Below are 24330 nucleotides of genomic sequence, written 5' to 3'. Positions count from 1 at the left end.
ACTGTATGCCAAGGTTCCCTGTAGTTCAGACAGTAAAGAATCTGCCTGCAATGCAGGAGACCTGGGTTAGACCCCATGGGTTGGGAAGATCCTCTGGAGAAGGGAATGGCTACCCACTCCAGTCTTCTTGCCTGGAGAATCCCATGGACAGAGGAACCTGGCGGGCTACAGTCTGAGGGGTCACAATCAGACAGCATTGAGTGACTAACACCACTACTACTACTACTGCTATATGCCAAATACTATGCTAAGAATCCGTCTCTATTGTCTCATTTAATTCTGACCACAGTTTTGCAAGGTAAATACATAGTATTGACAGTTAAGACCAGGGACTTTGGAATCTGCCAGAACTGGTTTTCATTCTGCTTTTACTAATGAAAGCTGGATCATTTGGGGCAAGTTACTTCTTTATATTATGTCAATCTTCACAACAACCTTCTGAAATAGGACAATAGATAGAATTACCATCCCACATCTTACAGATGAGGAAAATGAAGCCTAGAGAGATTTAGGTCACTTGTTTCAACTCTGTGGTGTCTCCCAGTGTCTGTGCCCGTATTACTATCATTGCATGGTATTCAAAGTAGGGGCTATTTCTACCGAACAAAAAATTAAAGTTCATACTACACAAAGTTCATGCTCTTAGATTGTTCCTAAACATACGGTCTAAGGAAAATATTCAAAATTTCCATATGTGAATAAAATTGTTTTCATTTAAGCTTTCATCTATTAGGGAATGTGATTTTTAAAGTTAACTTTAAAATATCTTGCATCCTTGATGAATAATGTAAATTCTTATACTTTACTATTCTAAAAGGAAATGTAGACAATGGGATTTCAAAGAGAAGAAAACCATCTAAAATAAGGAAAATTACGACAGTACCCAAAACTGCATTAGTCAGAGAGGGAAAGACAGTGACTTTTCACTGCAGACACACTAAAACTATTTGTTATAGCAATATGACTTCCAGTGTTAATAAATTAAAAAAAAAGAGAAAGGTGTAAATAAAAAGAAAGAAAACACACAAAAAAGCCCCATCATGTTGAACCAAGTCTACACCCTACTTCTCTTTAAAAATAAGTAAGACCAAAAAGAAAGCAGACTCAAGGAGACAGATATATAGAGATGGATAGACAGATGCTACTATATATACCGTAGCAGTTCAAACAGTCCGAATTATAATAAATAACATTGTATTTCCATAATTGCTGATGAGCAACATTCTTTTTCTCTCAGAGGAATGATTTTTCTGTTTCTTTAGAAAGATTCCTCTAGCCATAATACCACTAGATAACTTACACAGCAGTTACTGAGCTCATGAAATACCCTCAATTAAGGGATCATAGCAACACATGCGATCTGTACACCTGCCTATAATAAATCAAATGGCAAATTGCTACAATTTTTTCACCTATTATTCCTAATGTACTTTGAATAAAACTGGTTTTCAGGCTTAAGCATTTTCTTCACAGATAGCTAAAATTGGGTTTGTCCGAAGGAATAGAAAGGGCAAATCACACCTTGATGTTTCCCGATCACCGAAACCAATCTTAATAAAAGGCAGAAATAGTGCTACAGAGGGTCAATTGGAACAGAAATGAAATTTAAAGACTATGTATAAAATCTACAAAATCATATGGAATGGATATTTTAAAGGGAAGTGATCCCCACAAAACAACAAAAACAACATAAGAACTAGGAAAGTAAGCAATAAAGACACAGCTCCTTAGACTATTTAATTTACAGTTCTTATTCATTGCATAGATGAACCATTATGACCAGTTTTGATTTTTTTGATCAAATTAATTAAGTCAGGTGACATTTTTGCATTTTTTTAGGGGTTGAATCTTTTACTTATTAATGTTTTTCTTATTTACCTTCCTTTATGTTTCTGCCAAAATTTATCAACTGGAGTTAAGTCATAAGACTTCTTGTTTTTTCTCTTTGGTCTAGCACCAGCTGGAGAATTCTCCATTCCTGAAGACTCTTCCAAGTTAACTCTGTTCAAGTGGAAATCCTAGGAAAGAGTAATCCTGTTTTAAGTAACAGTTTTCTAAGTTTAAGAACATTTCCTACAACAATAAAAATAACACAGATTATTGCTGCCTTATCTACTATTTCCAAGGTCAAAATACAGATTCTGAAATTTAAAAGACCTTCTTCCAATGTTTTACTACAAAAAGGTACTTTTAATTGTTTACGTATTTTAATTAAGCAGTAGATGCATATCATTACAATTCAAAAAATACATAAAACCATGTTAAGGTTCTTGTGTATCCTACTAGCAAAATATTTCTGCATATGTCAGTAAACAAATATCCCTTAAGTTGTAAAGAATGAGATTATATTTATATACTTAGTATTTCACTTTTCTCAATTAATAATGTATTTAGAGCTCTTCTCTGAATATATACATCTATCTTATTTTTATCATGTCTACATAGTAGTTGAATATTTGACTCTATTTATTTGATCCGGTCTCTTGATGCTGAATTGTTTCCAACAACAAACATAATCTTAAATATAATTTTTAAGCTCTTACAGGATATTAATAGCCTGATCTGTTACTTGATGAACTGCATTCAAAAAAAAATTATAACAGAAGTTCCAATAATAATAGCATTCCCTTTCACATAAATTCTAAGAGCCAGTCAGACTAGTGGTTGCTAAGCTTTCCTGTGTACACATAATTTTACTTACTTGAGGTTTGATTCCCTTCCCCCCTTCTCAAAAAACAAACATACAAAATTAATGAAGTTATCTTTTTAGTTCCTTCATGTAATAGCAATGTTTTATGGTTCAACTCTATTCTGAGGAATACTGAACTAGGGAAAACATGGACATCAATAAGTGAGTAAATGAATGATAAGCAAAAGAATTCATATGGAGAAACTATCTACCATGACTGTGATAAAATCATCTTAATTCTAAGATATGTGCTTAATGATTAAGCTTCTAGGTCTTAGCAAATTGACTGTAGTCAATACAATTTAATTTCCTATTGATAGAAAAAGGTCATTAATACTGTGTTTATATCCTTAGACCATACCTTATAACTTTCATGAATAAATTTTTTATAGTAGCTTACTTCCTAGCATTTTCCCCATTACACAAAACACCAGAGTGTGAAATATGTAGATGTCTAACTGCTGGTAGAGTAAGTAATAAGTCTACTGACAAAGAAGAGTATACTATATTGTTAGTATTATGCCTTTCCTATAGACTCTTTAAATTATCATAGGATAAACATAACCCTATTTAATTCCTTTTCTCAATCCATATATTAACCTCACCTTTGCACAACAAATCATTCATATAGGAAGCAGCACAATAAATAGATGTTAACAGCTACAACTGAGAAGATCCTTTGTTTTTAAAAGTTATGTAACAAAACAAAGATAATGAAGAAGAGAAACATTTCGGAAGAGCTAAGCTTTATGAACTAGAATTTCTAGTGAAGTACTATTTCCATGGGGATGACACAGTGCATTCAAAATCAAAGTAATCTGTTAGCAAAATTAGTGCTCTAAAAATAGGAGAGCATATTATTACACCAAAGTATTGATGGAATACTTAAAACACAAAATGCTAAAAGAATAAAAGAAGTTAAGAGTTTTGAGAAATAAAAGTGGCAGAACATTCCCACGTGTTTGCAATAATAGCCAGGCAAATAAGGAAAAGTAATTTTAGCCTTGAAAATTGGGAAATCAGAATATTCTATGCTGTACTCAATCATGTTAAAGAAACTGAACATTTATACACAAATAAAAGACAACAGAATTAGTTTTAACATGGCAGAGTCTAATCTATTTCTACTGATATTCATATTTTCCTGACTTAGAAGACTGGACAATGGTATGCCAAATCAGTGGACAGAAATAAATCTCATTGGGGGAAAAAAAAAGCAAGGAAAGAAATTCTACTGGGAAGTGCTAAAAACACAGATAAGTATTCAGTGGTCTTCTTTTTCTTTCACAAGCTAAAGCAGTCCAAGAGAAATAGACAGAGCCAATATTAAAAAATTACGTTTGGGTAATATATGTAACACCTATTTACGAAGAGCTGAGAATTATATCCACATGAGAAGAAAAGCCAAGCAAAGTAAAAGGAACTTTTATTTTGGCGAGGAATTAAGTGTCTAGATCTATCAGTTTATAGGACATACTGGAGAAAAGAGAAATAAAGTCAAATTTTACCCCACAAAGATATTATCAAGCAAACGCAGAAACGTCATGAAGCTTAAGAAAATGAGTGGGGAGGGGGCGGTCCTAAGATGGTGGAGGAATAGGACAGGGAGACCACTTTCTCCCCCCAAAATTCATGGAAAGAACATTTGAACGCTGAGCAAATTCCACAAAACAACTTCTGAATGCTGGCAGAGGACATCAGGCACCCAGAAAGGCAGCCTATTGTCTTTGAAAGGAGATGGAGAAGTCTTGAGGCTACTGTAAGAATAAGACTGAAAACCAGAGGCAGGAGGCTTAAGTCCAAAACCTGTGAACACCAGAGAACTCCTGACTCCAGGGAACATTAATCAATAGGAGCTCATCAAAAGCCTCCATACCTACACTGAAACCAAGCACGACCCAAGGGCGAACAAGTTCCAGAGCAAGGCACACCACACAAATTCTCCAGCAACACAGGAACATAGCCCTGAGCTTCAATATACAGGCTGCCCAAAGTCACACCAAACCCACAGACATCTCAAAACTCACTACTGGACACTTCATTGCTTTCCAGAGAGAAGAAATCCAGCTCCACCCACCAGAACACTGACACAAGCTTCCCTAACCAGGAAACCTTGACAAGCCACCCATCCAACTCCACCCACAGCAAGGAACCTCCACAATAAAGAGGAACCACAAACTGCCACAACACAGAAAGGCCACCCCAAACACAGCAATCTAAACAAGGTGAAAAGACAGAGAAATACTTAGCAGGTAAAGGAACAGGATAAATTCTCACCAAACCAAACAAAAGAGGAGGAGATAGGGAATCTACCTGATACAGAATTCCGAATAATGATAGTGAAAATGATCCAAAATCTTGAAAACAAAATGGAGTTACAGATAAATAGCCTGGAGACAAGGATTCGGAAGATGCAAGAAAGGTTTAACAGGGACCTAGAAAAAATAAAAAAGAGTCAATATATAATGAATAATGTAATAAATGAGATCAAAAACACTCTGGAGGGAACCAACAGTAGAATAACGGAGGCAAAAGATACAATAAGTGAGGTGTAAGATAGAAGGGTGGAAATAAATGAAGCAGAAAGGAAAAAAAAAGAATTAAAAGAAATGAGGACAACCTCAGAGACCTCTGGGACAATGTTAAACACCCCAACATTCAAATCATAGGAGTCCCAGAAGAAGAAGACAAAAAGAAAGACCATGGGAAAATACTTGAGGAGATAATAGTTGAAAACTTCCCTATAATGGGGAAGGACATTGTCACCCAAGTCCAAGAAACCCAGAGAGTCCCAAACAGGATAAACCCAAGGCAAAACACCCCAAGACACATATTAATTAAATTAGCAAAGATCAAACACAAAGAACAAATATTAAAAGCAGCAAGGGAAAAACAACAAATAACATACAAGGGGATTCCCATAAGGATAACAGCTGATCTTTCAATAGAAACCCATCAGGCCAGAAGGGAATGGTAGGACATACTTAAAGTGATGAAAGAAAAAAAGCTACAGCCCAGATTACTGTACCCAGCAAGGATCTCATTCAAATATGAAGGAGAAATCAAAAGCCTTACAGACAAGCAAAAGCTGAGAGAATTCAGCACCACCAAACCAGCTCTCTAACAAATGCTAAAGGATCTTCTCTAGACAGGAAACACAGAAAGGGTGTATAAACTCGAACCCAAAACAACAAAGTAAATGGCAATGGGATCATACTTATCAATAATTACCTTAAATGTAAATGGGTTGGATGCCCCAACCAAAAGACAATGACTGGCTGAATGAATACAAAAACAAGACCCCTATATAAGTTGTCTACAAGAGACCCACCTCAAAACAAGGGACACATACAGACTGAAAGTGAAGGGCTGGAAAAAGATATTCCATGCAAATAGAGACCAAAAGAAAGCAGGAGTAGCAATACTCATATCAGATAAAACAGACTTTAAAATAAAGGCTGGGAAAAGAGACAAAGAAGGACACTACATAATGATCAAAGGATCAATCCAAGAAGAAGATATAACAATTATAAATACCAACACAGAAGCATCACAGTATGTAAGACAAATGCTAACAAGTATGAAAGGGGAAATTAACAAGAACACAATAATAGTGGGAGACTTTAATACCCCACTCACACCTATGGATGGATCAACTAAACAGAAAATTAACAAGGAAACACAAACTTTAAATGATACCATAGACCAGTTAGACCTAACGGATATCTATAGGACATTTCACCCCAAAACAATGAATTTCACCTTTTTCTCAAGTGTACATGGAATCCGCTCCAGGATAGATCACATCCTGGGCCATAAATCTAGCCTTGGTAAATTCAAAATAACTGAAATCATTCCAAGCATCTTTTCTGACCACAATGCAGTAAGATTAGATGTCAATTACAGAAGAAAAACTATTAAAAATTCCAAATGGAGGCTGACAACATGGTGCTGAATAACCAACAAATCACAGAAGAAATCAAAAAAGAAATAAAAACATGCATAGAAATGAATGAAAATGAAAACACAACATCCCCAAACCTATGCGACACTGTAAAAGCAGTACTAAGGGGAAGGTTCATAGCAATACAGGCTTACCGCAAGAAACAAGAAAAAAGTCAAATAAATAACCTAACTCTACACCTAAAGCAACTTGAAAAGGAAGAAATGAACAACTCCAAGGTTAGTAGAAGGAAAGAAATCTTAAAAATTAGGGCAGAAATAAATGTAAAAGAAACAAAAGAGACCATAGCAAAAATTAACAAAGCCAAAAGCTGGTTCTTTGAGAAGATAAATACAATTGACAAACCATTAGCCAGACTCATCAAGAAAAAAAGGGAGAAGAATCAAATCAACAAAATTAGAAATGAAAATGGAGAGATCACAACAGACAACACAGAAATACAAAGGATCGTAAGAGACTACTATTAGCAACTATATGCCAATAAAATGGACAACTTGGAAAGAAATGGACAAATTCTTGGAAAAGTACAACTTTCCGAAACTGAACCAGGGAGAAACAGAAAATCTTAACAGACCCATCACAAGCACAGAAATCAAAACTGTAATCAGAAACCTTCCAGCAAACAAAAGCTCAGGACCAGACGGCTTCACAGATGAATTCTACCAAAAATTTAAGAGAAGAGCTAACACTATCCTACTCAAACTCTTCCAGAAAATTGCAGAGGAAGGTAAACTTCCAAATTCATTCTATGAGGCCACCATCACCCTAATACCAAAATCAGACAAAGATGCCACAAAAAAAGATAACTACAGGCCAATATCACTGATGAACATAGATGCAAAAACCCTTAACAAAATTCTAGCAATCAGAATCCACCAACATATTAAAAGGATCATACATCATGACCAAGTGGGCTTTATCCCAGGAATGCAAAGATTCTTCAATATCTGCAAATCAATCAATGTAATACACCACATTAACAAACTGAAAGATAAAAACCATATGATTATCTCAACAGATGCAGAGAAAGCCTTTGACAAAATTCAACAATCATTTATGATAAAAACCCTCCAGGAATCAGGAATAGAAGGAACATACCTCAACATAATAAAAGCTATATATGACAAACCCACAGCAAACATTATCCTCAATGGTGAACAATTGAAAGCATTTCCCCTAAAGTCGGGAACAAGACAAGGGTGCCCACTCTCACCACTACTACTCAACATAGTTCTGGAAGTTTTGGCCTCAGCAATTAGAGCAGAAAAAGAAATAAAAGGAATCCAGATTGGAAAAGAAGAAGTAAAACTCTCACTGTTTGCAGATGACATGATCCTCCACATAGAAAGCCCTAAAGACTCCACCAGAAAATTACTAGAGCTAATCAATGAATATAGCAAAGTTGCAGGATATAAAATCAACACACAGAAATCCCTTGCATTCCTATACACTAACAATGAGAAAACAGAAAGAGAAATTAAGGAAATAATTTCATTCACCATTGCAACAAAAAGAATAAAATACCTAGGAATATCTACCTAAAGAAACAAAAGACCTATATATAGAAAACTATAAAACACTGGTGAAAGAAATCAAAGAGGACACAAATAGATGGAGAAATATACCATGTACACGGATTAGAAGAATCAATATAGTGAAAATGAGTACAATACCCAAAGCAATCTATAGATTGAATGCAATCCCTATCAAGCTATCAACGGTATTTTCACAGAACTAGAACAAATAATTTCACAATCTGTATGGAAATACAAAAAACCTCGAATAGCCAAAGCAATCTTGAGAAAGAAGAATGGAACTGGACGAATCAACCTCTCTGACTTCAGGCTCTACTACAAAGCCACAGTCATCAAGACAGTATGGTACTGGCACAAAGACAGAAATATAGATCAATGGAACAAAATAAAAGCCCAGAGATAAATCCATGCACCTATGGACACCTTATCTTTGACAAAGGAGGCAAGAATTTACAGTGGAGAAAAGACAGTCTCTTTAACAAGTGGTGCTGGGAAAACTGGTCAACCACTTGTAAAAGAATGAAACTACATCACTTTCTAACACCATACACAAAAATAAACTCAAAATGGATTAAAGATCTAAACGTAACACCAGAAACTATAAAGCTCCTAGAAGAAAACATAGACAAAACACTCTCCGACATAAATCACAGCAGGATCCTCTATGACCTACCTCCCAGAGTACTGGAAATAAAAGCAAAAACAAACAAATGGGACCTAATTAAACTTAAAAGCTTTTGCACAACAAAGGAAACTATAAGCAAGGAGAAAAGACAGCCTTCAGAATGGGAGAAAATAATAGCAAATGAAGCAACTGACAAAGAATTAATCTCAAAAATATACAAGCAACTCCTGCAGCTCAATTTCAGAACAATAAACGACCCAATCAAAAAATGGGCCAAAGAACTAAACAGACATTTCTCCAAAGAAGACATACAGATGGCTAACAAACACATGAAAAGATGCTCAACATCACTCATTATCACAGAAATGCAAATCAAAACCACAATGAGGTACCATTTCATGCCAGTCAGAACGGCTGCTATCCCAAAGTCTACAAGCAATAAATGCTGGAGAGGGTGTGGAGAAAAGGGAACCCTCTTACACCGTTGGTGGGAATGCAAACTAGTACAGCCACTATGGAGAACGGGGTGGAGATTCCTTAAAAACCTGGAAATAGAAGTGCCATATGATCCAGCAATCCCACTACTGGGAATACACACCGAGGAAACCAGAATTGAAAGAGACACGTGTACCCCAATGTTCACTGCAGCACTGTTTATAATAGCCAGGACATGGAAGCAACCTAGATGTCCATCAGCAGACAAATGGATAAGAAAGCTGTGGTACATATACACAATGGAATATTACTCAGCCATTAAAAAGAATACATTTGAATCAGTTCTAATGAGGTGGATGAAACTGGAGCCTATTATACAGAGTGAAGTAAGCCAGAAAGAAAAACACCAACACAGTATACTAACACATATATATGGAATTTAGAAAGATGGTAATGATAACCTGTATGCGAGACAGCAAAAGAGACACAGATGTATAGAACAGTCTTTTGGACTCTGTGGGAGAGGGCGAGGTTGGGATGATTTGGGAGAATGGCATTGAAACATGTATATTATCATATGTGAAACGAATCACCAGTCCAGGTTCAATGCATGAGACAGGGTGTTCAGGGCTGATGCACTGGGATGACTCAGAGGGATGGGATGGGGAGGGCGGTGGGGGGGTGGTTCAGGATGGGGAACACATGTACACCTGTGGCGGATTCATGTCAATGTATGGCAAAACCACTACAATATTGTAATTAGCTTCCAATTAAAATAAATACATTTATATTAAAAAAAAGAAAATGAGTTGTTACAAAATGTTTTTCTAATACCCTTTTATTCTATATTAACTTGGAAACGTCGACGTTCACTCTTGCCATCTCTTGTTTGACCACTTCCAATTTGCCTTGATTCATGGACCTGACATTCCAGGTTCCTATGCAATATTGCTCTTTACAGCATCAGACCTTGCTTCTATCACCAGTCACATCCACAACTGGGTATTGTTTTTGCTTTGGCTCCATCCCTTCATTCTTTCTGGAGTTATTTCTCCACTGATCTCCAGTAGCATGTTGGGCACCTACTGACCTGGGGAGTTCCTCTTTCAGTATCCTATCATTTTGCCTTTTCATACTGTTCATGGGGTTCTCAAGGCAAGAATACTGAAAAGGCAGAGGAACCAGAGATCAAATTGCCAACATCCGCTGGATCATGGGAAAAGCAAGAAAGTTCCGCAAAAACATCTATTTCTGCTTTATTGACTATGCCAAAGCCTTTGACTGTGTGGATCACAGTAAACTGTGGAACATTCTGAAAGAGATGGGAATACCAGACCACCTGAGCTGCCTCTTGAGAAATCCATATGCAGGTGAGGAAGCAACAGTTAGAACTGGACATGGAAGAACAGACTGGTTCCAAAAAGGAAAAGGAGTACGTCAAGGCTGTGTATTGTCACCCTGCTTATTTAACTTCTATGCAGAGTACATCATGAGAAATGCTCGACTGGAAGAAACACAAGCTGGAATCAAGATTGCCGGGAGAAATATCAATAACCTCAGATATGCAGATGACACCACCCTTATGGCAGAAAGTGAAGAGGAACTAAAAAGCCTCTTGATGAAAGTGAAAGTGGAGAGTGAAAAAGTTGGCTTAAAGCTCAACATTCAGAAAATGAAGATCATGGCATCTGGTCCCATCACTTCATGGGAAATAGGCGGGGAAACAGTGGAAACAGTGTCAGACCTTATTTTTTGGGCTCCAAAATCTCTGCAGATGGTGATTGCAGCCATGAAATTAAAAGACGCTTACTCCTTGGAAGAAAAGTTATGATCAATCTAGATAGCATGTTCAAGAGCAGAGACATTATTTGCCGACTAAGGTCCGTGTAGTCAAGGCTATGGTTTTTCCTGTGGTCATGTATGGATGTGAGAGTTGGACTGTGAAGAAGGCTGAGTGCCGAAGAATTGACGCTTTTGAAGTGTGGTGTTGGAGAAGACTCTTGAGAGGCCCTTGGACTGCAAGGAGATCCAACCAGTCCATTCTGAAGGAGATCAGCCCTGGGATTTCTTTGGAAGGAATGATGCTAAAGCTGAAACTCCCAGTACTTTGGCCACCTCATGCGAAGACTTGACTCACTGGAAAAGACTCTGATGCTGGGAGGGATTGGGGGCAGGAGGAGAAGGGTATGACAGAGGATGAGATGGCTGGATGGCATCACTGACTCGATGGACTCGAGTCTGAGTGAACTCCGGGAGTTGGTGATGGACAGGGAGGCCTGGCGTGCTGTGATTCATGGGGCCGCAAAGAATCGGACACGACTGAGCAACTGAACTGACTGAACTTGGAAATGACTTCCTTTTCTTGAGTGGTACGTACAAAATGAACTTTATTAAAGTCCTTATGTATATTAGTATAAATTCTGATCTAATGAGTCAGTAGTGGAGGGCCAAGGGTTCGAAAACACGGCACCCAAGATTTGAAAAAAAAACAAAGACCAACTAAAAGACAAGACACTGTGATGAAATGAAGCCCATTACATTTGCCTAAAACTACTCACTGCAGTTCAACAATGAAAACCACAGTCACTGCAACCAAGACATAACAAAAAGGAATCATGACTTTCTAATTACTTATTTTGCTTCTTATATCCTGATAAAGGAAAGGCACACTGCTAAGTTTTTCATCAGAAGAGTGTCTTTCCCATATTAAATGACAATTATCCTCTGACACACAGAGAAGCTGTGTGAATTACATAAATATTACCAATGTTCTGGATTTTCAGGCAAAAATACTTAATATAAAAAGCAAGTTCCAATTTCAAGTTAAACTTGAAATTCTCATCTAGAACTCTTGCTCCATCTTGTGGAGGTAGAGGGTATAACTATTAAGGAGTTAAAGCTTGGAGGAAGCTTCCTAAGCTGTGGTTTTTAACAATCATCATCAACAACAATAACAAAAGCCTTGGTTACAATTGGCTATGCTATCTCAGTTGTAGTTTTTTCACATCTACAAACTGTATTAAAATTAAGGAACAGGATTAAGTCAATGTAAGTTGTATAGGTTATTATAAATGATTTTTTTCAAAGAATATTTTCATAACACCATTTGTGTTATGAGAAAAGATGCCTTAAAGGGTAATACGGAATCTGAGAACCTAGCCTCAGAAAGAAAGTTAACTAGAGATGTGCACTTCTCTATTATTTATAACACAAAAGAAAAATACCAATAACTCAAATATCTGCAGGAATACATTTTATTGGAATGGGCTGCATGGAGGTTATTTACAACCCATCTAGTCTAACCTCCACATAGGCAGGGATCATGCCTGCTTGGTTTTCCTTAAACCCCAGGGACCAGCACAGTGTCTGGTACAGAGGAGGCACATAGTATTTGTTGAATTGAACTGACTGGAAATACATGGTTTCCAACTTTTTATTCTGTGAAGATCAGAACAACCCCCCAAGTCCCTATCGTATACTTCTACCATCTTGTATTTTTAAAGTATATTTTAACCTCAAAGAGTAGAAAATAAAAATTATTAACAGTATATTCTATCTCATAAGGATTACAAGGGTAATAAAATGTAAAGCATTAAAAAAAACTAGTATAAAGTTCAGTCCGAAAAACTCATTTCATATTCCTTATTATTCGCATTTCACTCTAGAACAGCAAAAAAAATCTCAAAACCAGTATACACCTTGCCTAGTTTGGGGGAATGTCTGCTGTAACTTGTGTTTCTCAAGTTTTCTACTGACAGTGGGGACTCAGCTTATTCCTTTACACTGCAATTACCTCTACACACACATTTTATTTCCTTCACTCAGAGCAGCACATACTTTCATTTCCTCCAGGAACGCTTCAAGTTCAGGTATTAGAAAGGATCCCAGTATCTCAATGCTCTATACAGCCTCCACACACCAGTGGCAGGAGTGAATATGTGACCTCTGAACTATATGCTCTAAGACCCTTGCTCCCACCCAACAGTCAGGGTCCCACCAATTAAAGCTAATTTGAGACTATCAAAACTACCTCATCATGTCCATCAAATCCATTTGGGTCTTTATATTATCCCCTTCCAGATCCCATCTCTCATTCTTACTGGATTCCTGAAACCATTCTGTCTACCCTCTAGAACTTGTACCCAGTCATCAGCAAAGTCTCCTATTCTGAACATATATTCTCAACGTCCATTGTACCTTCTTGCTCTAGTTGAACTACAACTGGCAATCCCCTGTAGCCTTCTCAGATAGCAATCACCTTCTTTTTTACTTGTCACACGTCTCATACTACTGGACTCAGGATCGGGCTGGGTGTCTTCCTTGTTACTCCCAGACTCTTCACTTGTCCTCTTCCCTAAAACAACTCCAGCTCTGAAGCCCCCATCATCAGCCTGTAACAGGAGTTCTTAAGAAACAATTCTGCCCTTCTTTGGCCTCTGGGTATATGTGACAATGGTTGTCAGAACTAAGGGCTGCTATTGGTATCTAGAGGGTAGAGGTCAGGGATGCTGCTAAACATCCTACAAAGCATACGAAAGCCCCCTACAACAAAGAATTATCAGGTCCCAAATGTCAATAAATGTCAACGCTAGGAAACTCTGGTCTGTAGTTGTTCTGGTCACTAATGGCCTCCTTCAGACCTATGGGACACTCTTATCTCTACAATCTACTTTTCTATCAATCACCAATGAGGAATACATAAATAAACATGCTGTGCTGCTGCTGCTGCTAAGTCACTTCAGTCGTCTCCGACTGTGCGACCCCATAGACAGGAGCCCACCAGGCTCCCCCGTCCCTGGGATTCTCCAGGCAAGCACACCGGAGTGGTTTGCCATTTCCTTCTCCAATGCATGAAAGTGAAAAGTGAAAGTGAAGTCACTCAGTTGTGTCCCACTCTTGGCGACCCCATGGACTGCAGCCTACCAGGCTCCTCTGTCCATGGAATTTTCCAGGCAAGAGTACTGGAGTAGGGTGCCATTGCCTTCTCCAAACATGCTGTACTTCTTCTCATTTAAAAATCTTTCTGGGGGCTTTCCTGATGACTCACTGGTAAAGAACACTCCTGCTAATGCAGGAAACACAAGTTCAGTCTCGGGTCTGGGAAGATCCCACACGCCATGGAGCAACTATGCTGGAGCACCACAACTGTTGAGCCTCTGCTCCGGAGGCAGGGACAGCAACTACTGAGCCCTTGAGCCACAACTCCTGATGCCTGCATGCCTCAGAGCCCATGCCCAGCAACAAGAGGCCCATGCACCACAACCAGAGAGTAGCCCCTACTTGTCAAAACTAAAGAAAAGATGCAAAAATGACGACCTAGCCCAGCCAAAATATATAAATAGATAAAATCATTAAAATCCTATTCACCACTCCCATCTCTAGATGTTGAAAAGCCTCAGAGATCAGTTCTTAGACCTCTTCGCTCTTCTCTATCTATATTCATTCCCTTGGTGATCCCATCTTATCTCCTGGTTTTAAATGCCACTTATATATGAACTACTTCTAAATTTACTTCTCTAGACGTTTCTCCTTAACTTTAGACTCCTATACTGAAGTATAGCTAATATCAACTACCTACCTAATGATATTAGCTATATTTCAGTATTTTAATAAGTATCTCACATTTAATATATCCAAAACTCAACCTCTGATCTTCCCCCCCAAAACTGCTTCTTCTACATCTTTCCCATCTCAATAGTGTTCATTCACGACCAAAACTTTGGCGTCATCTTTGGCTCTTCTCTCTCACATCTCACATACAATTCATCAGTCAATTCTATTACTCTACATTTAAGAGTGATCAATGCAAAGAAATAGAGGAAAACAACAGAATGGGAAAGTCTAGAGATCTCTTCAAGAAAATTAGATACCAAGGGAATATTTCATGGAAAGACGGGCACAATAAAGGACGGAAATGGTATGGACCTAACAGAAGCAGAAGATATTAAGAAGAGGTGGCAAGAATACACAGAAGAACTATACAAAAAGATCTTCACGACCCAGATAATCATGATGGTGTGATCACCAACCTAAAGCCAGACATCCCGGAATGCGAAGCCAAGTGGGCCTTAGGAAGCATCACTATGAACAAAGTTAGTGGAGATGATGGAATGGAATTCCAGTTGAGCTATTTCAAATCCTGAAAGATGATGCTGTGAAAGTGCTGCACTCAATACGCCAGCAAATTTGGAAAACTCAGCAGTGCCCACAGGACTGGAAAAGGTCACTTTTCATTCTAATCCCAAAGAAAGGCAATGCCAAAGATTTCATTCTAATCCCAAAGAAAGGCAATGCCAAAGAATGCTCAAACTACCACACAACTGCACTCATCTCACACACCAGCAAAGTAATGCTCAAAATTCTCCAAGTCAGGCTTCAACAAGTACATGAATTGAGAACTTCCAGATGTTCAAGCTGGATTTAGAAAAGGCAGAGGAACCAGAAATCAAGTTGCCAACATTCACTGGATCATCAAAAAAGCAAGGGAGTTCCAGAAAAATAGCTACTTCTGCTTAACTGACTATGCCAAAGTTTTTGACTGTGTGGATCACAACAAACTGTGGAAAATTCTTGAAGAGATGGGAATACCAGACCACCTGACCTGTCTCCTGAGAAATCTGTATGCAGGTCAGGAAGCAACAGTTAGAACTGGACATGGAACAACAGACTGGTTCCAAATAGGAAGAGGAGTACATCAAGGCTGTATATTGTCACCCTGCTTATTTAACTTATATGCAGAGTACATCATGAGAAACGCTGGGCTGGAAGAAGCACAAGGTGGAATCAAGATTGCTGGGAGAAATATCAATAACCTCAGATATGCAGATGACACCACTCTTATGGCAGAAAGCAAAGAACTAAAGAGCCTCTTGATGAAAGTGAAAGAGGAGAGTGAAAAAGTTGGCTTGAAACTCAAAATTCAGAAAACGAAGATCATGGCATCCGGTCCCATCACTTCATAACAAATAGATGAGGAAACAGTGGAAACAGTGACAGACTTTATCTTTTTGAGCTCCAAAATCACTGCAGATGGTGACTGCAGCCATGAAATTAAGACGCTTACTCCTTGGAAGAAAAGTTATAACCAACCTAGACAGCATATTCAAAAGCAGAGACATTACTTTGCCAACAGAGGTCCATCTAGTCAAAGCTATGGTTTTTCCTGTGGTCATGTATGGATTTGAGAGTTGGACTATAAAGAAAGCTGAGCACTGAAGAATTGATGCTTTTGAACTGTTGTGTTGGAGAAGACTCTTGGAGAGTCTCCTGGACTGCAAGGAGATCCAACCAGTTCATCCTAAAGGAAATGAGTCCTGAATATTCATTGGAAGAACTGATGTTGAAGTTGAAACTCCAATATCTGGCCACCTGATGTGAAGAACGGACTCATTTGAAAGGACCCTGATGCTGGGAAAGATTGAAGCTGGGAGGAGAAGAGGATGACAGAGGATGAGATGGTTGGATGGCATCACCAACTCAATGGACATGAGTTTGAGTAAACTCAGGGAGTTGGTGATGGACAGGGAGGCCTGGTGTGCTGCAGTCCATGGGGTCGCAGAGTTGGACACGACTGAGCAACTGAACTGAACAGACTATCACAACCATCACCACTTCCATCCTGTTGTATATCTCTACCATCTCTTTTTTGGTAGACATGCATACTTATTTATTAATCCATTTTCCATTCAAAGGGAGAGATATGCAACCTCTCCAGATTGTTTTTTGTCTTGATGCTTTATATTATCTACCATCTCTTATGATAACTGCAATACTGAACTGATCTTCTTGACCCTTTCTATGGCCCCAAGGAGTCTTTCAATATATTAGGTTGGCCAAAAAGTCTCTTCTGTTCTTCCACTGTATGGAAAATAGTAGCTAGGATGATACTCTCAAAATGTGTATCAGATGTCACTCCTTTACCCAAAACTGCACCTGGCTCTCCACTTCCCTCAAATCAATATCCTGGACCTCCATGGTGTTCCAGTGCTTAAGAATCCACCTGCCAATGTAGGGGACACAGGTTGTCAAGGAAGATCCCTCATGCCATGGGCGAACTAGGTCCCATGTGCCAGAACTACTGGGTCCATGTGCTGCAACAACTGAAGCTCGCGTGCCCTAGAGCTCATGCTCCACAACAGGAGAAGCCACCACAATGAGAAACCTGCACACCGCTGGCTCCCCACTTGCCACAACTGGAGAAAGCTCACATGCAACAACAAAGACCCAGTGAAGCAAGAAAGACAATATTAAAAAAAAAATCAATATCCTTACTGTGGCCTTTATGCTACACTGCACCCTGTGTTCCATTTTGCTTCATCTCCTGCTACTTTCCCCTGCCTTACTTGCTCTGGCCACTTTGGCTGCCTTGCCATGTTTTAAAGATATCAGGCATCCTTCTGCCTAGAATGTGAGTAAGCATCCCATACAGTTATATAAAGTTAGTATCTTTTCTTTAGATCATCCCTCAAATGTCTCTTTTTCAGTGAGGTCTTCCCTATTTTTAAACTGCAAACCTGTTCACCATTACCTACTTTACTTTTCTGCAGATTACTTTTCACCTTATGAAATATTACATATTCTGTTTATTTATTGCTTGTCTCTCCTACAAGAAAGAATGCTACAAGAAGAAGGGAATATTTTCACTTGCTTTACTGCTAAAACAAGGGTCTAGAATGTTCTGTCAAAGCATAAGTACTGCAATAGTAGTTCTTCAGCCTCTTATTGATTCATGAGAATCAGTTTCCATGTTCTGCTACTTACAGTTGAATTCAGCATCCCTTTGATTCTTCCTATTCTCGTTACTGAATCAGAGCGGACCACTATCATTAACACTTATCCTAGAGTCCAGAATGGCAAAGGACTCTAGGATACAGAATTGCACAGAACTGCCAATTTCCATCAGCAATCTTAACATCTCTTACAGCTAGAGTCTGTCTTTTAAAGAAATAAACCATGAAACCAAAACCGTATCTTCCATGTCTTTCATTTCCTTTCTATATGACCTTTCAGGCAATGTTTGCAATAATGACGCTATTTAATACCATACTCCCTAGAAGCCTGGGCTAGGATTTCGTAAATTACAGAGTGCTGATCTTGGCAGAGTCAATAATTTGGGTTCAAATTCTTTAACTTCTGTGTCTCAATTTTTCTATCTTACAAACGGGGACTATTCTGGCCCTTTTATATAGTGTGTTATACAGAAATTACTTGTGTACATCTTTTCTTGACATTGCCTTTGAGACTAGGGCTGTTTTTACTTATCTGTGTATATCACATGCTGTTTATAAAATTTAGTAGATGAATATATGCATGTATAAATACAGATTTTAGTTTCAAGCATGAAAATACCTATGTGGAATTACTTCAGAAAACATACAATGTAATATAAAAAATACTATTTATTTTTATCATAAAATGAGGCTTAACAGATTCCCAGGGAAAAAGGAAAAAAAAAAGACAAACAAACAGCTTTTCTCCCCAGGGAGAACAAATTTATTTACATACTCATTATGAAAAATTAAAAAAAAAGTCCAGCCACTCATCTTCCTCCATTCTTTCCTCCCCCATCATTTCAACAATACCACTGACTTATCTTATAAAGACTATAAATTTGGAACTTTAAACCTTAAGGTTTCACTATTCTTCAGCCTCTACATCCGGTGACTCCAAATTCCATCCCTTTTTTTGTTTCCATTTCTTGGCTGCATCCTTCTCATCTGTGTTTCTGTAGCTGTGATGTTAATTTTAAGTTAAGGAGACCACTGAATGTTACTACATGTTAGCAGAAAGTGGTATATTTAGTCTCTTACCAGTACATCATGCACCAACGCTTGATATGTCCAAGTATGGTGTAAAGGAGTTGCCAAATCTATGTTTCTGTCAACAAGGACTAATAAGGGCCTTTGGAAGCTGTAAATATATTAAAAAAATTATGTAACTATTGATACCAGTGTATACATCTAAATTCTTCTAATACTTTCAGTGTACTGTCATTTTGATATAAACAAAAAGTATGTTAATATTGATATTCCATAATACTTTTCTTTCTAAAAAGTTTTCAAGTACAAACAAGTAATGCTTTGGACTATCCTAGAGCCTGTGTATGATATATTTTATGTCTTAGTCAACTTTCTTAAAGGAAAAAAAATCGATACAAATAATTCTACAGAATAATTTTTAGTTATCAAAGTAAGAATAAGTTGCTTCTACTCAGATTTATATTTTACATTTTTGGAGAAACAAAATGAAAGCCCTTTGTCAACTTCAGGAAAAACAATTAGACAGTAGGATCTTACAAATTTATACAAATGTTCCAATGGTTTCATAAATTACAAATTCCATTTTTCCTGTAAACACAAATTCAAAAAAGCAGATTCAAGAGAAGAGCCTCACAAAAACCCTATCCCACTACATGAAACTAAAACCATGCAACAACAGTAGCTAATTATATAATTATTCACTTACAATACATTTCAAATATTATTTAACTCTATTATTATCATCTAGATGCAAAATAAACATCTAAAGCAAATTGAGGCACAGAGTCATCTGGTCATCATGTGTCTCCAAAAGTCACAGAGTTTTTGCTTTAGAGAGTACAAGAGTACACATCAATTTTCAATAAGCATAGCTGCCTGATTATATTTACCATATGTATTTTCTCCTGCACGAGACCTCTGACCATTTCAGTAACTGGGTATAAGACAGTGAATTCCCAACTGCACTAATTATAAGACTTGTTGATAAAAAGGCAGGAGTAGCACCCTTACCACCACCTACTATCCTTTATTATTCCACAGCTAGGTGGAGGGCAGGGAACACAGCCTATGGCAGCGTTTCTTAACTCAGCACTACTGACATCTGGGGCTGAATAATTCCTTATTATGGGGAGTTGTCCTCTGTAGTGTCAAATGTACAGCAGCATCCTGGATTCCAGTAGCATCTACCCAGTTGTGAACACTGACCTGTCTCTAGACATTACCAAATTCTTGGTGAGAATCATTAGCTACAACTGGATTTAAATACATTTAACAATAATCCAACCAGGCTGCCTGCCTGCCTGCCTGCCTGCTGAGTTGCTTCAGTCATGTCTGACTTTTTCAACCCCATGGACTATACCCCGCCAGGTTCCTCTGTCCATGGGACTCTGCGGGCAGAATACTGGAGTGGGTTGCCATGCCCTTCTCCCCAACAAGGTTACTGACCCCAATTCAGATAATTTAGAAATGCATATAACAAACTAAAAATAAGACAGTTATATTATGATTTTGTGAATACACTAAAAAAAAATTATCTAAATAAAACAGTGCCTTTATTTTAGTTTCTAACACCTATACCAGAGCACAATAAAAAAGGAACTGTTCAATAAGGTATGCTACAGTGGTTGCTTCTGTTAAAAAAAAAAAAATTAGATGAGAATTTGATATCTCTGCTCTACTTAATAAAAAATATTTAGAAGAATATTTAGAAAGAGCAGTGAAACTGAAGAACAGTTTAACACAGGAAGTGAAATAGCTGAACAAACAATTGAAACACAATGTTAGTGTTAACTCCAAATTATAGGAATAGTATATAAGACTGCAGGAGCCATCAAATTGACTTGAAGTCTATGCAAGGTTACCATAAAATGGTAATTCCTGGAAGGCAGTTTTCACAGGCTTTATTTATTAATTCACCTAAGATGAGGGGTAACAATTTTCCAAAATACTGTCTATTCCCCTTGAAATAATTTCTAGCCAAGGGCATGGGTTTATTTCTTCACCCCAATATTGTCTATTATTTTTAATAATCAAAAGTTACATGCACTATAATGGGTGGTTTTTAAAAAGAGTATTTCTATTCCATAATAATAGAGCCATCAATAACTTTGGTATTATCTACTTATGCTAGACATGGTAACAAAGACAAAAATATTTTGTTGATATTTTAATGTAAAAATGGAAACCAGTTAGTAGACAGGTAGAAGCTGACATAGGCATTACCAGTTTCTCACTTACTTTTTTCCATTACTAAAAGGCTAAATGATAATGAAAAGAAAGTGGCTTTGGTCACAGCCATATAAACAGAAAAATACGTATTTTTTCAACAAAGCAAAACTTTTATCTTTAATATATTTACATTGTGGTTGATTTTGTTTCTACACACAGTATAATATTAACTTGCTGGGAAATATATATTCATTCATTCAGTAAATTTTACTGAACATCTACCATGCATAGGTACTGTTAAACAGAAAAATTTATCCTATAAAAGATGATAAAAATGCAAAACAGAAAATTCCAACAAAAGAAGGTAAATTAAATAAAATATTACATTTGTATTTTTAAGAGCAATTTGAGTCAAAACCCTGATCTTGACTTTCCAGTATAAGGATATTCTATCAGACAAGGAAAACAACCAAAACCCCCTCATTTTCAAGAGTATATTAACTAACATAATACCTGAATTGGCCAGCTCCAAGTGTGTCACCTGTAAAAAGACTGTTTCTTGCATCTCTCAGATTTTCCCGAAGTTTCTTATCCAGTTTCTAAAAAACGAAATTTTACATTAACTCTTAAAGAATAATTCAGAGAACTTTATATAGGGTAGTATACAATGTACTCTTAATTTTAAACTAAGAAATTTAGAATTCTTTTATAAAACAGTAATTCTAACCTTTTAGCTTCTTTATTATACAATATCATCCTAACCTGGACTTGAAAAGACCAATGCTATTTCTACTGTGATTCGGACCAGATTTCACTAATAATCACTTTTGGTTGATGATTTTTACTTTAGGTAACGACTCACCCTCTCTTCCAAAGCATAACTCTGCTGTACCAAGGAAGCTGTCTAAACAGTGTGGCTACAAGAGGCTCCAGAAAAGAAATGGAATATGTGAAAGAAACCAGCTCTCTAGTTGTCAACGATTCATCTGGACTAATAAAACCCCCAAATGGTTGTGTATCTTCTTCCATCTTTCCATACCATTTACCTTCTTTTCAGTACCTCTACAATTTCTCTAATCTCTTATTTTGTAATCCTTAAAGCAATTTTTGAATGCTCATTTTACACTGAATTAAAGTATTAAGAGAACAAAATATACTTCATCATTTAAAAAATGATTATAATTGCTAACAAATGTTTGTTAAATGTCATTAAGTATATATTAAATGATTAGGGCAACCAAGTAAGTATAAAATACTACTTAGACAAAGGTAAATGAGAAATATATATTTCAGTAAAAAAGAAACAGGGCTGGTACAGCAAATTCACACTGGAGTAAATAATTTTACTTCATCATAAGATCACAATGATTACTTTCTGTTTTTGGTGGAATCCCAATGTTATTGAAAAAACAAAACAAAACAACATTTGCCTTTGGCACTTAATATAGAACCCATAACTAGTATACATACATACTTAATATTAACAAAAACATTTGAGGAATGTAAGGAAAACAACTGACACAATATTATTTATCTCCAATGGGTATTTGCGTGAACTCACCACTGCTACCATTTCTGCTGCTGTTCCTCTTGAACATCTGATTATAGGGACAGCACCTATTTTAATAATAGATGTTAGCAATGATTTCAGCTCTTAATTAAAATACTTATAAAATACATTGGCATCAAACAATAATATATAAAAGATGTGTTAAAGGCTACAAACATGTAAGGATTTATAGTTTTGAGAGGAAATGGACTTTTCCATAATGAATATCAGGGAGTCAGAAAAAGATAACCTTTATATTGTAGGAGCCAATCAGTGTGACCCTATCTTTTCAATGGACTAACTAAAATCAGCACTTTGATACTCTATAGGCAGTTTCAAAAAAGTCTACTCTCTGCCCACTGGGTTCACTAATACTTGACTGAAAAGAGTTTATCTAATTTAACAGTTTGGTTGTTATTTTTTTGTATTACAAATTAGTCTTTTAAAAAATACAATTAAAAAGACAGTAGAAAACACATTCTTTGCATAATGTATTAATAAAATGCTCCTAAAAGTTGGCCCAAATTTATTATCAAACCAACTAATTTTAGACTTCTTAATTTCTATTATTCCAAGTTTTACTGAAGGCTGAAATCCTAAAATGAGAAAAAAAATCACATTGCAAAATCTCATAAAACAAACTAAGAACACTGTAATATTTATATGCTGACATTTTTTACATTTTAGATTCTATACAAAGAATGCTCAGCCAATTGTGAAAGTAAAAACATGAGACATTAGTATATTTTTTAAAACTTTTTTTTTTTCTGATGGTAAGCTATTTTTATGTCTGTCCTAAGAAAATTCCATATTAGAAATGCATAAAGTTAATTCTCTTGATTCCAGCATTCCAAAATACTCTCCATTAAGAATTAGCTAGGAACGCGTTCAGGTTATATTCTACATATTTTGAAAATAAGTATGTGTGTGTGGCATGTATATAGGATATTTTATATACTGTCCTTAAATTGACTTTTTTTCACACTTAATTTATTATTGATATCTTCTAATGTCAGGTTGGCAGTAATTCCAATTTTTCCTTTGAGAAAGATCACTTTCTAATACTCTACATAATAAATGTGGCTCTACCACTTCAGTGACCTGCATACTTCTATTTCAATCTACCCTCACTTTGAAAATATAGTTATCATCAACTGAAAATAAACTTAATGTCCACAATAACTCTAGCAATCAGTGAAATTCTGGAAAATATGTGTGACAGTAAAAACAGAAAGATTAACTTTGTCTGTTTAATGACTGAAAGTGGTATGCATGCGTTTTCTTTAAAAAACAAAGCCCAACAACAATCCCATTTGAAGGTACTGAGAACAATCGAAAGCAAGTAGAAAGTGGAGGAGGGTAAAACTCTTTAGAGAAATGCTTAAAAACCAAGACTTTTAACCAGCTTTCCTCCTGAGGGTACTTTCCAGTTTACATGGCACACAGGAGAAAGAACTCAAGCAGAAAACAGAAAACTCACTGAGCTGGGGAACCAAAGCCTGGACTTCAGGGCTGGAAATTAAAGGTAAAAATCACAGAAAGGAGGAGCCCCAAAATCTGTATGCAAATTCTTGTCAAACTTTTGTCTGAATGTTATGCATCTATC

The 24330-nt window shown here is 36.8% G+C and overlaps 1 protein-coding gene across 1 annotated transcript in view; it reads right to left on the bottom strand.

Moving 5' to 3' along the window:
- Positions 1 to 24330, bottom strand: part of SCFD1 (sec1 family domain containing 1) — a 110140-nt gene that overhangs the window by 60123 nt on the left and 25687 nt on the right. Inside the window, exons 8-11 of the mRNA XM_052659393.1 lie at positions 22737 to 22792; positions 21689 to 21774; positions 19058 to 19157; positions 1879 to 2018 (exon numbers count right to left, since the gene is read on the bottom strand). Of these exons, the coding sequence (XP_052515353.1) occupies positions 1879 to 2018; positions 19058 to 19157; positions 21689 to 21774; positions 22737 to 22792 (382 nt within the window). The remainder of the gene's footprint in view (positions 1 to 1878; positions 2019 to 19057; positions 19158 to 21688; positions 21775 to 22736; positions 22793 to 24330) is intronic.

Source organism: Budorcas taxicolor, chromosome 21, assembly GCF_023091745.1.
Source record: "Budorcas taxicolor isolate Tak-1 chromosome 21, Takin1.1, whole genome shotgun sequence".
NCBI lineage: Eukaryota > Metazoa > Chordata > Mammalia > Artiodactyla > Bovidae > Budorcas > Budorcas taxicolor.
This window is presented reverse-complemented; position numbering and strand designations above follow the sequence as displayed.